The 12,518-nt window shown below is 36.9% G+C and overlaps 2 protein-coding genes and 1 non-coding gene across 3 annotated transcripts; all 3 read left to right on the plus strand.

The window, feature by feature from the left end:
- The first annotated feature begins 1,147 nt into the window (after positions 1-1,147).
- TRNAY-GUA (transfer RNA tyrosine (anticodon GUA)) lies at positions 1,148-1,236 on the plus strand. The gene is given in 2 exon segments: positions 1,148-1,184; positions 1,201-1,236. It is a non-coding gene; the product is annotated as a tRNA-Tyr (tRNA).
- A 275-nt stretch (positions 1,237-1,511) lies between these two features.
- Positions 1,512-3,249, plus strand: LOC130717697 (UDP-glycosyltransferase 72B3-like). Its single transcript, XM_057568035.1, has one exon. It carries the CDS (start codon positions 1,591-1,593, stop codon positions 3,025-3,027), a length of 1,437 nt encoding a protein of 478 aa, XP_057424018.1. The 5' UTR covers positions 1,512-1,590; the 3' UTR covers positions 3,028-3,249.
- Positions 3,250-4,848: 1,599 nt separating this feature from the next.
- Positions 4,849-11,089, plus strand: LOC130717696 (ABC transporter B family member 29, chloroplastic). The gene is made up of 10 exons (XM_057568034.1): positions 4,849-5,779; positions 7,332-7,418; positions 7,511-7,618; positions 7,749-8,015; positions 8,087-8,170; positions 8,413-8,629; positions 8,795-8,880; positions 9,722-9,909; positions 10,106-10,235; positions 10,769-11,089. The coding sequence occupies exons 1-10, from the start codon at positions 5,063-5,065 to the stop codon at positions 10,913-10,915; spliced, it is 2,031 nt and encodes a 676-aa protein (XP_057424017.1). The 5' UTR covers positions 4,849-5,062; the 3' UTR covers positions 10,916-11,089.
- Positions 11,090-12,518: the final 1,429 nt, after the last annotated feature.

Genomic DNA, 12,518 nt, shown 5'->3' on the forward strand with positions numbered 1-12,518 from the left:
TCTCTCTCTCAGATTACAACATCATCTTCTCCGCTGAGGGATGAAAGGGAAAAACGGATCGAGACAGTGAGGCATGGAAGGGGTCAGATCTGGGTTGGGCGGCACGGCGACGAGTCCTTTACCCTCTCTCGCAGAACGAACCCAGAAGCCAAACGAGAACCCTTATTTTTGCAGCACCGTGCCTGAAGCCACTTGATCTAGCCACCAATCACCTCGCCAGATTTGGGGCTCAAGATTACTTAGGGTTGACAGCGCACTTCCGTAGCTTTCAGTGTTTGATGTACGAATGGATTGCAAACCCAATTTACTGCCTTCAAAGTCTGTAGTGTTTCATGCTCACAGTCCTTGTGTTTTCTGGTTTGGTTACCTCGTGACTGTTTGGAGATGAGGGTTAAGAGGATGAAGATGAAACATTAGGATTTAAAGGTTATTAGAAAAATTTAACTAATATGAGTTGGAATTAAAAAATAAAGTTTTGTAATTTTTGAATTTAAAAAAAATTAAAAATGCCACGTGAAATTGGTGACTAGGACAAAATTGAGAGGTGGCAACATTTGGCCTTAATTGAATTAAATTTTTTTTTCTAGGGACTCAATTTGATGCAAAATTTTTCTAGGTCCTGGATTTGATTCCCTTTGTAATTTCAGGGGCCTTTGTACCCTTTAAGCCTTCTTTAAAAGACTTTTGACATTTACCAAATCTGGATTAGAATTACAAAAAATAATTTTTTTATTTAAAAAAAATAAAACATAACATCAATCAATCATGGTCTAGTAAGTAGAACTAAAGAAATATTTTTTCTTTATATTTTTACATTTTTATTTCTGTATCTAGTTGGTACATTTCAATTTAGATCATTTTTCCCAAATATTCATTTATTTATTTAATTTTTTGGTCAACATTTTTACTTTTTTTTTCAAATACAAAATGAATCAAATCTACCAACTACCGGACACCTAACCCAGCACTAATCTATCTTGTGAATTTTTATTTTTTTTATAATCTATCTTTAATTTGATATAGAATCAAACCGTAATAAACAAAAAATAAAGTAAAAGATCCCCAAGAACAGGCTATTTACCAATAGATGGTCCAACTCAGGTTTAGTTTGTTGTTATTATACTAAATTAAGAATGAAAACAACAACCCGACCTTAGCTCAGTTGGTAGAGCGGAGAACTGTAGTGGTGTTACCTCAGATATCCTTAGGTCGCTGGTTCGAATCCGGCAGGTCGGATTTTTTATTATTACAATTTTTTGACTAAAATAAAATATTAAAAATAAATATGATGTCCTCAATTTTCAGAAATTAACTCGAATTCAATTCAGTGAGGTGCTTTGCTCGAGTGGCAAAGTGATGGTGGGTTTAGAAAAATCCACATCTATAGTCAAAATTCCAAATTTCTTAAAATTTTTTACAAAATAAATATAAAACTATTCTATTTTATAAATAATTTTTTGGAATCAGATATTTTTTAAATTTCTGTACCATTTATTTACCAATGCCTTATCTCTTCCACTCATTCTTCACCTCACCAATCAACTCACCACACAAATTGCTTTGATTGCTGAGTTGCTCACCGACATAACCATGACGGAATCCACGAAACCGCACGTTGCATTTCTCCCCAGCCTCGGCGTCGGCATCCTCACACCGCACTTGGAGTTGGCGAAGCTCCTTGTCAACCACCATGGCTTCCAAGTCACCTTCTTCTACATCACAACCGACGCCTCCCCGGCACAAAACAACCTCATCAACTCCGCCGACCTCCCACCGGACCTCCACATCGTCCACCTCCCACCACTCGACCTCTCCGCCGTCATCACCCTGCAAACCCGCGTCCTCACGCGCTTCTCTCTCAACGTTCAGGAAAACTTGCCCCACATTAAAACACTCCTCATCCAGCTCATCCCCAAGCCCCAAGCTCTCATCATCGACGTGTTCTGCACTCAAGCTCTTGACTTTCAAGAAAGCCTCCCTAACGTTCCCATCTTCACCTTTGCCACCGCCTCCGCTCACTTCCTCGCTTTCTCCCTCTTTCTCCCGCAGCTTGACCGTGATGTGGTGGAGGGACAGCTCGTCGACCTCCCCGGACCGGTTCAGGTCCCTGGTTGTCAGACCATCCGACCCCAAGACTTGATAGACCAAGCCACGGATCGGAACAACGACGAGTACAAGTGGTACCTTTATCACTTCAAACGTGTGTCCAAATCCGCCGGCATCATAATGAACACATGGCAGGATCTGGAACCAGTAACGCTCAACGCTTTGAGAGAGCATCCGTTTTACCGAAACATACACACTCCGCCGATTTACCCAATCGGGCCGATCGTCAAGGAAACCGAGCCGATCACAGAAACCGGGTCCGAGTGCCTCACTTGGCTTGATAAACAACCGACTGGTTCAGTTCTTTTTGTGTCTCTGGGCAGTAGGGGCGTTCTAAGCGCGGAGCAACAAACCGAGTTTGCGTGGGGGTTAGAACTCAGTGGGCAAAGATTCTTGTGGGTGGTTCGTGCACCGAGTGACATTAGCTCCGCGACGTTATACAATGTTGGTGGGGTGGGGAGCCATGTGCAGTGGGGTTTGCCGGAGGGGTTTGTCGAGAGGACAAGGGGGAGGGGCATGGTGGTGGGGCCATGGGCTCCGCAAGTGAGCGTTTTGAGGAACACGTCGACAGGGGCGTTTGTGTCGCATTGTGGATGGAACTCAACTTTGGAAAGCGTGGCATACGGGCTGCCGATGATTGCATGGCCATTGTATTCGGAGCAGAGGATGAATGCTGCGATGGTGGCAGAAGTACTGGGGGTCGGTGTGAGGATGGAGGGTGAGGGTGGTGTTGTTGGAAGGAAGGAGATAGAGAGGGTGGTTAGGATGGTGTTGGAGGGAGAAGAAGGGAGGAGGTTGAGACAGAGAGCGATTGACTTGGGAGAAAGTTCAGTGAAGGCTTTACGACTAGGAGGCGATTCTTGCTTGGCATGGGCTGCTTTGGCGAACCAGTTGAATGGCCAGTGCAATGAAGCCCCATAAGCCAGCATGTTAATCATTTTCATTCATTCGCTTTTCATCCAGCTTTTTTTCTTATCACGTCATCTACTTTATCCCTTACTTTCTTGCAATCTTAACTGTCATTTGATGAGTTAATAGTTTCCGCCTTCGTACCCATGTAAAAAAGGGGATAAAATCTGATAAATCATATTTAATTATGTGTGCAATAAAAAATTTAGATATGTCACCATAAACATTCTTCTCCCTTCTTCCTCCATGGTTGAGAACACCAGCTAAACTGCCACCATGCTTCACCACTACTTTTTCTAGCTGAGAAACACTACCACCACCACCACCTTCCTCCATGAGAATCACCATAATGCTTCCACCTTTAGCTTTCTCAATGCCTCAAATGCATTTTTGGGCTGAAATAATGCAGTTTCGGGATAAGGGGGCGAGTAAAGGCGTGGAAATCACCTCGCTCCGCCGTGAATTGATGTCGTTGGAGGCGATTCCCGGCGACAACTCTAGCGAGCTCTGATCCGAAAAAGGATGGTTTTTTCTTGAAGATCTCCATCTCCTCTCTTAAAATCAGAGATCTGATTGCTGAAAGGAGGGGTCTTTCTCCCTTGCATGTCAATTTTAGGTTCTCTCTACAAACCCTAAGTCTTTGTTTGTCTATTCTTGAGCGTTTCATGTTCTTAGCCTATACGACTGACGCTAATAATTATGATATATGTCGGTTGTTGCTACCGGCGAGTTGCGTTGGCTATTATTGTGGGCGAATTGCGTCGGGTAAACCGACTCTAAAAATTTGCGGCGACTAAATGGTTGACGCAAAATATTAGTTTTGGTCATTTTAACGTCCTCCCCGACGCCGACGCAGAGCCTGCGTTAAAATGGTTGTTGCGTCGGTTTTTGTCTCATTAGCATCGACATTTTGCTGATGCTAATTAATGAACGATTTTCTTGTAGTGGTAGTGATTCCTTAATGAAAAGAAAAGACTTCTTAAGGAATATACTTTGTCGGTGTATGCTTTCATACAGCAGCATTTGCCTGCAAAATCCCGCCTTTGTCCCTGCGGGCACTATTAGAGCCTTAGAAGTTGCTTTGCAAGGCTTGGTCTATCTCGCAGTGTAAGGAGGTTGTATGGCGGGATTGCCACTGCATATTACCCCCTTGGGTGGACCTTGTCAGTTGTGGAATTGGGATTGAGACAATGTGCCCTTTTGTGGTATTACTCATAAAAAAGTTGCCCATGCGTTGGTGAAATGTTTCCATGTGAAGAGGTTGTGGTTTGCATCACCCTTATCTCTTGTGGTGTCGTCATGTACTGGTGAGAGTTTCTCCTTTAATACTTGGTCGTTGAACCTGTTAAAATGGCTAGTTGGATGGCTCACTTATCAACTTTTCATTCTGATTCGAGTTATTTGGAGTCGTCAAAAGAGATGGGCATTCGATGGGAGATTATCGATTATTGAATAAAAGTTGTGATGGGCTACATCCTTATCCTCTATCAAAATCTTTGCTCGCACCAACAGATCCTACTACACTTGGTGCTATTGTGACGCATTGTCTTGGCGTGGGTGTTTGGACGCCTCCTCCTTTGGGTGTAGTCAAGGTCAATTCGAATGTGACTTGCTCTCATTTTGGTCGGTGGGATTTGAAATGGTCACACACGACTCGCAATGACACATTTTAGCTACTAGATCTTTTAAGTAAGTGGGTTCTATGGACGCATCGTTGGTGAATGCTCTTCCTTTGCGGTGGGCTATTCAACTGGCGCTTGATCTTGGATTCTAACATGTACTTACAGAGACGGATAGCTTGATCTATACAACACATGTAAGTCATGAGTCTCACCAATCTTATATAACTTCTATTGTTAAAGACTATATACATCTTGCAAGTTTTTCTTTTCTTATACATATAATTTTTACCTATTTTTCTTCATATCGGTCTCATCTATTATATCACATCACTTATTAGTTATTATATCACACATTTCTCTATCCTTTATTTCTATACTTCTCTAGACATTTTCCTCCATTGGGTTAGCTTCTATTCTGTCTTCCAATGTACTTTCATCTTCTATCGAATGAATTTCTATGGTTTGATTTCAATAAACAATTTTTTTTTTACCTAAACAATAATCCACATGCTCCAATCTCCTCACCCCATTCCCAATCCTTTTATGAATCAACTCAAATCAATGTTTCCAATCACAACACCATTTCCATTCCCTTCTCATCGAAAATCACAATGCCAATTTCATCATCACTATCCATTCATCTAACCCCAAACCCTCCCATTCTCCAATTCCAACCCAAACCCAAACCCCAATTCCAATTTCAATTTCCGAAGCGCGTTTCCCTCAGAATCCAAAGCTCCACCAAAACCCAACAAACCCTGCAATTCCTCAAACCGTACCTCGCCTCACAGCACAAACCCATCCTCTATGGCTGGCTCTGCAGCGCAATCTCCGTCTACTCACTCTCCAACCTCCTCTCGAGATTCTCCGCAATCACCACCGCCTCCGTTACAGCCACCGACGCCGCCGCGCTCGGCGGATTCGTGCTTGCTCGCTTGGTCGCCACTTACGCGCAGCACGCGCTTCTCTGGGAAGCTTCTCTCCACGCCGTTTACAACGTTCGCGTTGACGTGTTCGACCGCGTGCTGCAGAGGGAACTCGCGTATTTCGAAGCAAACGACGCCGTTTCCGCTGGCGATATCGCGTATCGAGTTACCGCTGAAGCTTCTGACCTTGCCACTACTCTCTACACTCTTCTTAATGTGAGTGTCATCACTATTATGCTATTGAGTTTAATTTCAAGTGAAATGTATAATGCATGAACATGTGGTATAATAAAAGAAAAATATTTGGTATACACGGTAAAAATGGAGTAAATGCAGATGAACGGCCAAGGTTCGAACCTTGAAGATCGAACCTTGAAGATGAATAATTTGTACTAATAAAAATGGAGTGTGGTGTGGGGTTTCATTTGTTTAAAAATCGAAACTGATAATAGAAAATAGAAAGTAAGTCTAAGTGTAAAGAATCATGTTCATTTTATATTTAATATGAAATGAAAAGTAATTGTAACCTTTAGGGTAAGTTTTTACTTGTAATTTTTTTTTACTATATATTGTAAATTTTTTTAGTTGTTCATAATTTGTATATTTATACATCGAAATTATTTGTCTAGTTTTAAATAAATTTATTTATTTTAAGAAATATTATTTTATTTAATAATCTCTAATTTTAAAAAGTATATTTAGAAGTTTTATATTCTTTTTCATAACTTACTTTAAAATATTTTTGAAGTACTAATTTTTGTTTACTTCTTTGGAAAACATGAAGTATTACTGACCTGACTTGTTTACCGTTCTCATTTTCAATTTTAAAAACTAAAATATCATAATAGTTAAAAGATGTTTTCTACATTTGTTTTTTAATCTTCAAATTACAGTTTTTTTTATGTTAGAAAACATGTCATTCAAACAATTTGTAACGGCAATCAAACAAGTCATAAAATTTTTTTGCAAGTTTTTCCATAATATTAAATTCTCCATATTTTTTTTGAAAGAATTCTCCACTTTTTATGAAAGAATTCTCCATATTTAATTATCTAACACTCTCCACTAAATTTTTTTAGTTTTTCAATTAGGGATAATTAACTACTTTTTTTGTGAAATTTGAAATTAATTTTTTTTTAGTTTTTCAATTAGGGATAATTAAAATTTTTAGTTTTTGTGAAACTTTTTTTTATAAAATTTGAAATTAATAACTAAATTTAACTACTTTATTAATTTATGTGAATTAGTTAAAATTAACCTATAAATATGAACGGGAGTAGTTTGTTCTAAATATAGATAGTAATCTCGATAGCATGTGCATGTTGATGAATTTTGATTTTTATAAATTTTCAAATTTTTGTTACACTGTAACAGGAAATACCTTATTGCACTTTGTTCATTTATGGTTGTGTAGCACCGGCTTTTCCGTCAAGCAAACCTAATTGCACAATAATTCCATTTTGAGCAGGAGATTTTTAGTTCATTTTTTTAAGGTAAAGACTATCACTGTTAATTATGGTAGTTATAAAGTAACTTTTTTTTTTTTTGAAATGAGTTATAAAGTAACTGAAGCTGTTAAAGTTTGTGTCTCTATAGTGTGAACCATTGATGTATAAATGTAGATCTTCACTCAGCAATATGTGAATTCATTCATTGTGATCTTATTCTCATATGCATTGCTTTCTCTTGAGTTTTTCATAGCAGCCTATAATTTTCATTTGTCATTTTTTTATCTGTTTTTCTGATGATTGGTCCTTGTTTCTGATAGACCATAGTACCCAGTACTTTGCAGTTGTCGGCAATGGTAATGCAGATGTTGGCTATAAGTCCTGTCCTTTCGTTGATTTCAGCCACTGTGAGTCAGGGGCTTATGCTGATTTCATACTTTGATTGTTCTTTCAATCAGGGTAGATTTAATTCATGTGTCCGTTTGTTTCTGAGTTGCAGGTTATTCCTTGCATGGGTCTGGTTGTTGTCTTTCTTGGTCAAGAACTTCGCAAGATATCTAAAGAGTCACATCTTAGCGTTGCTGCTATCTCATCATATCTAAATGAGGTAACTTGAGCATCTGATCCTTCTTCTTAAATGTACTTTTTAAAAGAAATCTTGTTTTGTTTGTTCAATTTGTTATTTTACCTTGTTGCCAGTGTTATTAGTATTTTTCTTTTTCTTTTTTTAATTTTAGATGCTGCCAGCAATTCTCTTTGTGAAAGCAAACAATGCAGAGTTGTGTGAGAGTGCCAGATTTAAAAGATTAGCTCTGACGGACTATTCTGCAAAGCTGAACAAGAAAAGGATGAAAGCAATCATTCCTCAGGTTATACAAGCTATTTATTTAGGAGTCCTTTCCATACTTTGCGCTGGTTCACTGGTGATTTCAAGAGGTTCATTTGATCGCCGTAGCCTGATTTCATTCGTGACATCCTTGCTTTTCTTGATTGAGCCCATTCAGGTATTGTTATCATGGTTCAGCTTTTGAGGAGCTGACTTTGGTTATGAATCTGAAAATAAAGAATCACGCAGGATGTAGGAAAAGCTTACAATGAATGGAGGCAGGGAGAACCAGCCGTTGAACGCCTGGTTGCTTTGACCACGTTCAAAAATGAGGTAAATGTATGACATGTGATCTGCACACATGTTTAACCTTCTTATTCTTTCATTGTATAAAATTTAAGTTTAAATTTGACTGAACCTTTTGTTTGGCATTGATAAAGCTCTGATAATAAGGAGGAAAAAAAAATCTAGGATGCTTGTTGTACACATGGTATCCACTGTTCTGCTTTTAAAACATTTCAGCTAAGGTAATATGTTTTTCTGCAATAATAGATCAGTTTTTTTATCACAAATAGGTGGTTGAGAAACCAGATGCTGTTCATTTGGACCATGTTACAGGGGACTTGAAATTCTGTGATGTCTCCTTTAAGTATAATGATGACATGCCACATGTTTTAAATGGATTGAATCTTCACATTAAGACTGGAGAGATAGTTGCTATAGTGGGTCCTTCTGGTGGAGGGAAAACAACACTTGTAAAACTGTTGCTCCGGCTTTATGATCCTATATCTGGTGAGTCATTGAAAATAAAGATTAATACTTAATTTTATCACATTTGGCTCAGAATGGGGATGGTGATTTATCAAATCCATTTATTATACCAACTAGTTTTCCTTTTACATTCACTTCTAACCCTTCTTATCCATATAGCTTTTATCTATCTTTTTACGCCTGCAGGTTCTATACTGGTTGATAATCGTAATATCCAAAACATCCGGTTGCAAAGTTTAAGAAGACATGTTGGTGTTGTTTCTCAAGATATAGTAAGTGTCTCATGCCTTCATATTCTTCTTTTTTTTGCATGCAGGTACCTACTTAAATTCATGGTGCCACAAGAATATAAAATATGCTTAGAAGCTGGAATTTTTTTTAGATTTTTTTACAAGCTTTTAGGGACAGTTTGGCATGTCTCCGAACAGGTTTAAAATTTAAAACTGTTTAAAATAAACTAGTCATCTGAATTCAGGTTTTGTGTAACTACTAACTAGTTTTACTGACATGTAATTTGGTTAGCATGTTTAAACCAACCTTTGTCTAATATGTTTTTATATTTAAATATTCAAATTCAAGAAGCTAAGCATGCTTATTAAGCATATTGGACAAGTGAGTAGTCCCTACAATTATGTCTTATGCCTTTGTTCAAACTGAAGAAAAACGAAAGGGAGAATAAAGATGAATAGGGAGAATTGGAAAAGTTGGACTGAAAAAAAGGGCTTTGAAATGTTTTTTTTCTCAAGTACTAATTTTATCTCAAAATCTGTTTTCTGACAGAACCAGTTTAAAAAATTTAGGTAGTTACTAAACACCTTATATTTAAAAGCTTGCTCTGTTGTACTTAGATATCTTGTTTTGGAAGTTACAAAACATCCCTTTAATTTTTTCATTTTTCCTTCGCCTGCCATTTTTACCATATAATCATTTGATGTTTTTTATTAAATCAAATGTTTGGATTTTCTGGTATTTGTTCAGATGCTTTTGCATTATTGGCTGTTGGCATAAATAGCTTATTTCTACTGGTATCTTTGTGATCTTTTTAAATATAAACATCATGCAAATATTTCATGGCTCGACTTACAGCTGTGATGCTGATGTATATACCCTTAGACGCTTTTTTCAGGTACAGTTGCTGAAAACATTGGTTATAGGGATCTTACAACAAAAATCGACATGGAGAGGGTGAATCATGTAGCTCAAACAGCTCATGCAGATGAGTTTATTATAAATCTTCCTGAAGGATACAAAACCAATATTGGACCAAGGGGCTCAACTTTAAGTGGGGGCCAGAGGCAAAGGTAAAGTTTCAGATTCATACCTCATTCTTCTCTCCTACAAGTCATGAATAAACAGCTAAATTTGTTTGAAGGAGCATTTGGACGGTATGGTTAGTGTAAAAGCTAAAAATGGTGCATTGGATATTTATGAAACTTCATCATTGATCTATGGCTTCTTTCATTGATCTGTTACTTCCTTCCTTTCTCAAAATTATAGGCTGGCTATTGCAAGGGCTCTCTATCAGAATTCTTCTATATTAATTCTGGATGAGGCAACTTCTTCCTTAGATAGTAAATCTGAGTTATTAGTGAGACAAGCTGTTGAGCGGTTGATGGAAAATCGCACGGTAAGGCAACTAACCTTTTTCTGTCCCTAACATGTGAGTCGTTCTTTCCATTAGAGTAAGTTTACCTGGATAAGCTCGTAGAGAAATGCACTAGCAATAAGAATTGCATGATTCCAACTAGCTAAATATTTGCAGCACATGATGTTTATCTCATTTAATTTGGTGATGTTTATCTTAGCTATTGATACATCCAGCCATCCAGGTCTTAGTTTAAATCACAGGACCCGTGTGTTACAGTTTAACTTTTGGTTTCCATCCAGTATGTTATTCATTGGATATGCTTTGATGCTACCTTAAGTCCTTCATATATGATTCTTTGGAAACCTTTTTTTCCACAATTAATTCGGAAGCCAAAATCAATTCTGAGAAGTTTTGTGAGAGTAGTTTGTGAGATTCAGAATTGATTCGGATAAAGAGATTCAAACATATTATTTTCTTGGATTTATTGGTTAATTTGTTGCAATCTGCTGGTAATTTATATAGCTTTTTTCCCCATTAAGCATTGACACATTCTTCCTTCCTATCTTATATAGGTGCTTGTGATCTCCCATCGCTTGGAAACTGTTATGATGGCTAAAAGAGTATTACTTTTGGATAATGGGAAGCTAGAAGAGCTGCCTCGTTCAACTATGTTGAACGGGAATATGAATTCATTCCTTTCATCTGGGCTTGTTATTTGAAAATTTCTTGCACGGCGATATATTCACATCTGTGTATTCTAGTAGCATACTAGTTTATCATCTTACTTATTGGACCACTTGTAACTTGTTCACTGAATTTTAACTGATCAATAAAAATAAAAGTGTCGACGAAAAAATGTTAAAGTGAGTGTTGATAACATTTCTCTTTTACTATTCTAGAAATTGTGGTGATCTCTTTTAATATTCTTTAGAGCATCTCCAATGCTAGTTCTTATTTCTTAGTTCTTAGCACTATTTATGTGGGCCCGTATTGCCACATGCGCTTAAGCAACTCTCAAGCAATTTTACTCCAACCATGAGTTCTTAGTTCTTAGTTCTTATCACTATTTATTTGGTCTCACCAACCACATTATTTATACTTTTTATTTTCATAAAGTAAAAAACAAAACTCATAAAGTAATAAAGTAATATGGATGAGAGATAAATAATTAATATTTTAAGCTAAGAATTCAAAAGTAAAATTCCTTATATAAGAACTGAGTTCTTATTTTTAAGAACTAAGAGCTCCATGTCAGCCCCTCCAATGATAAAGTTCTTAGTTCTTTACTCAAAAATAAGAATTAAGAACTTTCCATTAGAGATGCTATGAGATCTGAGCTTGTTTCTCCATCTTATATGGATTAGCTTACCACTATACAACACCTTGCTTGCTGTACTCATGCATTTCTTTTACTTTAACTCTTTATTTGAAATTCAAACAGGTGTTTAATACCAAAATTAAATGGTATTTTAACAACAAAACTTATTCCAATAGATAAGAGGATGGGATAAGAACAGTCCTCCCATGACTCCCATCTTAGATACATATAATAGAGATAACATTTAGACAATACATACCCACAATTGTTTAATATGGGGTTTATGTCTACCAATAAAGTTTGACACTAAGTATGTCGACAAATCGATCATTCACGGTTTGTACATATAGAAAATACTTTATTATAGAGATATAAATCTATCATTCATGGCCTGAGGAGTCCCTTTATGATATCCATCTAAAAGTTTGAACTCTAAAATTTAAATTTTTTTTACAAGAGGAAAATACTCTAAAATTTAATTTAGTTTGATTTCTTAAATAAAAACTTTTATAATTTTAGTTCTTTTACACCTCTAAGTAAAAGAAACGCCCCTAATACTTGTATGATTTATATTTGAGCCACACTATCTAATGTGGACTGAAATCCAGTGTCCTCATTTGATTTCGCTTTCAAGGCACAGCCTTTTTTGGGAGACAACAGAAATCAAATGGGAACAGATGTACAAAAGCGAGGTGGTACTTTATTTTAATCTGACCTTACCACATGCCTTTTCTTATAACAGGGATTTGTTTTTTTCTTCACAGATCTTTAATCAAACTATTTTATACATATAATATAAATTTGACAATAGTTTTAAAGACAAAGTAAACGATAAAAATTGTTTCAACTCTATTAATAAACATAAAATTGGACCTTAAATATCTCACTTTAGATGACTCATAATCTTAACTCAAAGCATAGACCCGACCTGGTTCAGACTAATCACATGCACTTCCAAATTGGGCCAATAATTTCCAACAAAAACGAGCCCAGATCAAGACATT

Source organism: Lotus japonicus, chromosome 5, assembly GCF_012489685.1.
Source record: "Lotus japonicus ecotype B-129 chromosome 5, LjGifu_v1.2".
In the NCBI taxonomy this organism is placed as follows: Eukaryota; Viridiplantae; Streptophyta; class Magnoliopsida; order Fabales; family Fabaceae; genus Lotus; species Lotus japonicus.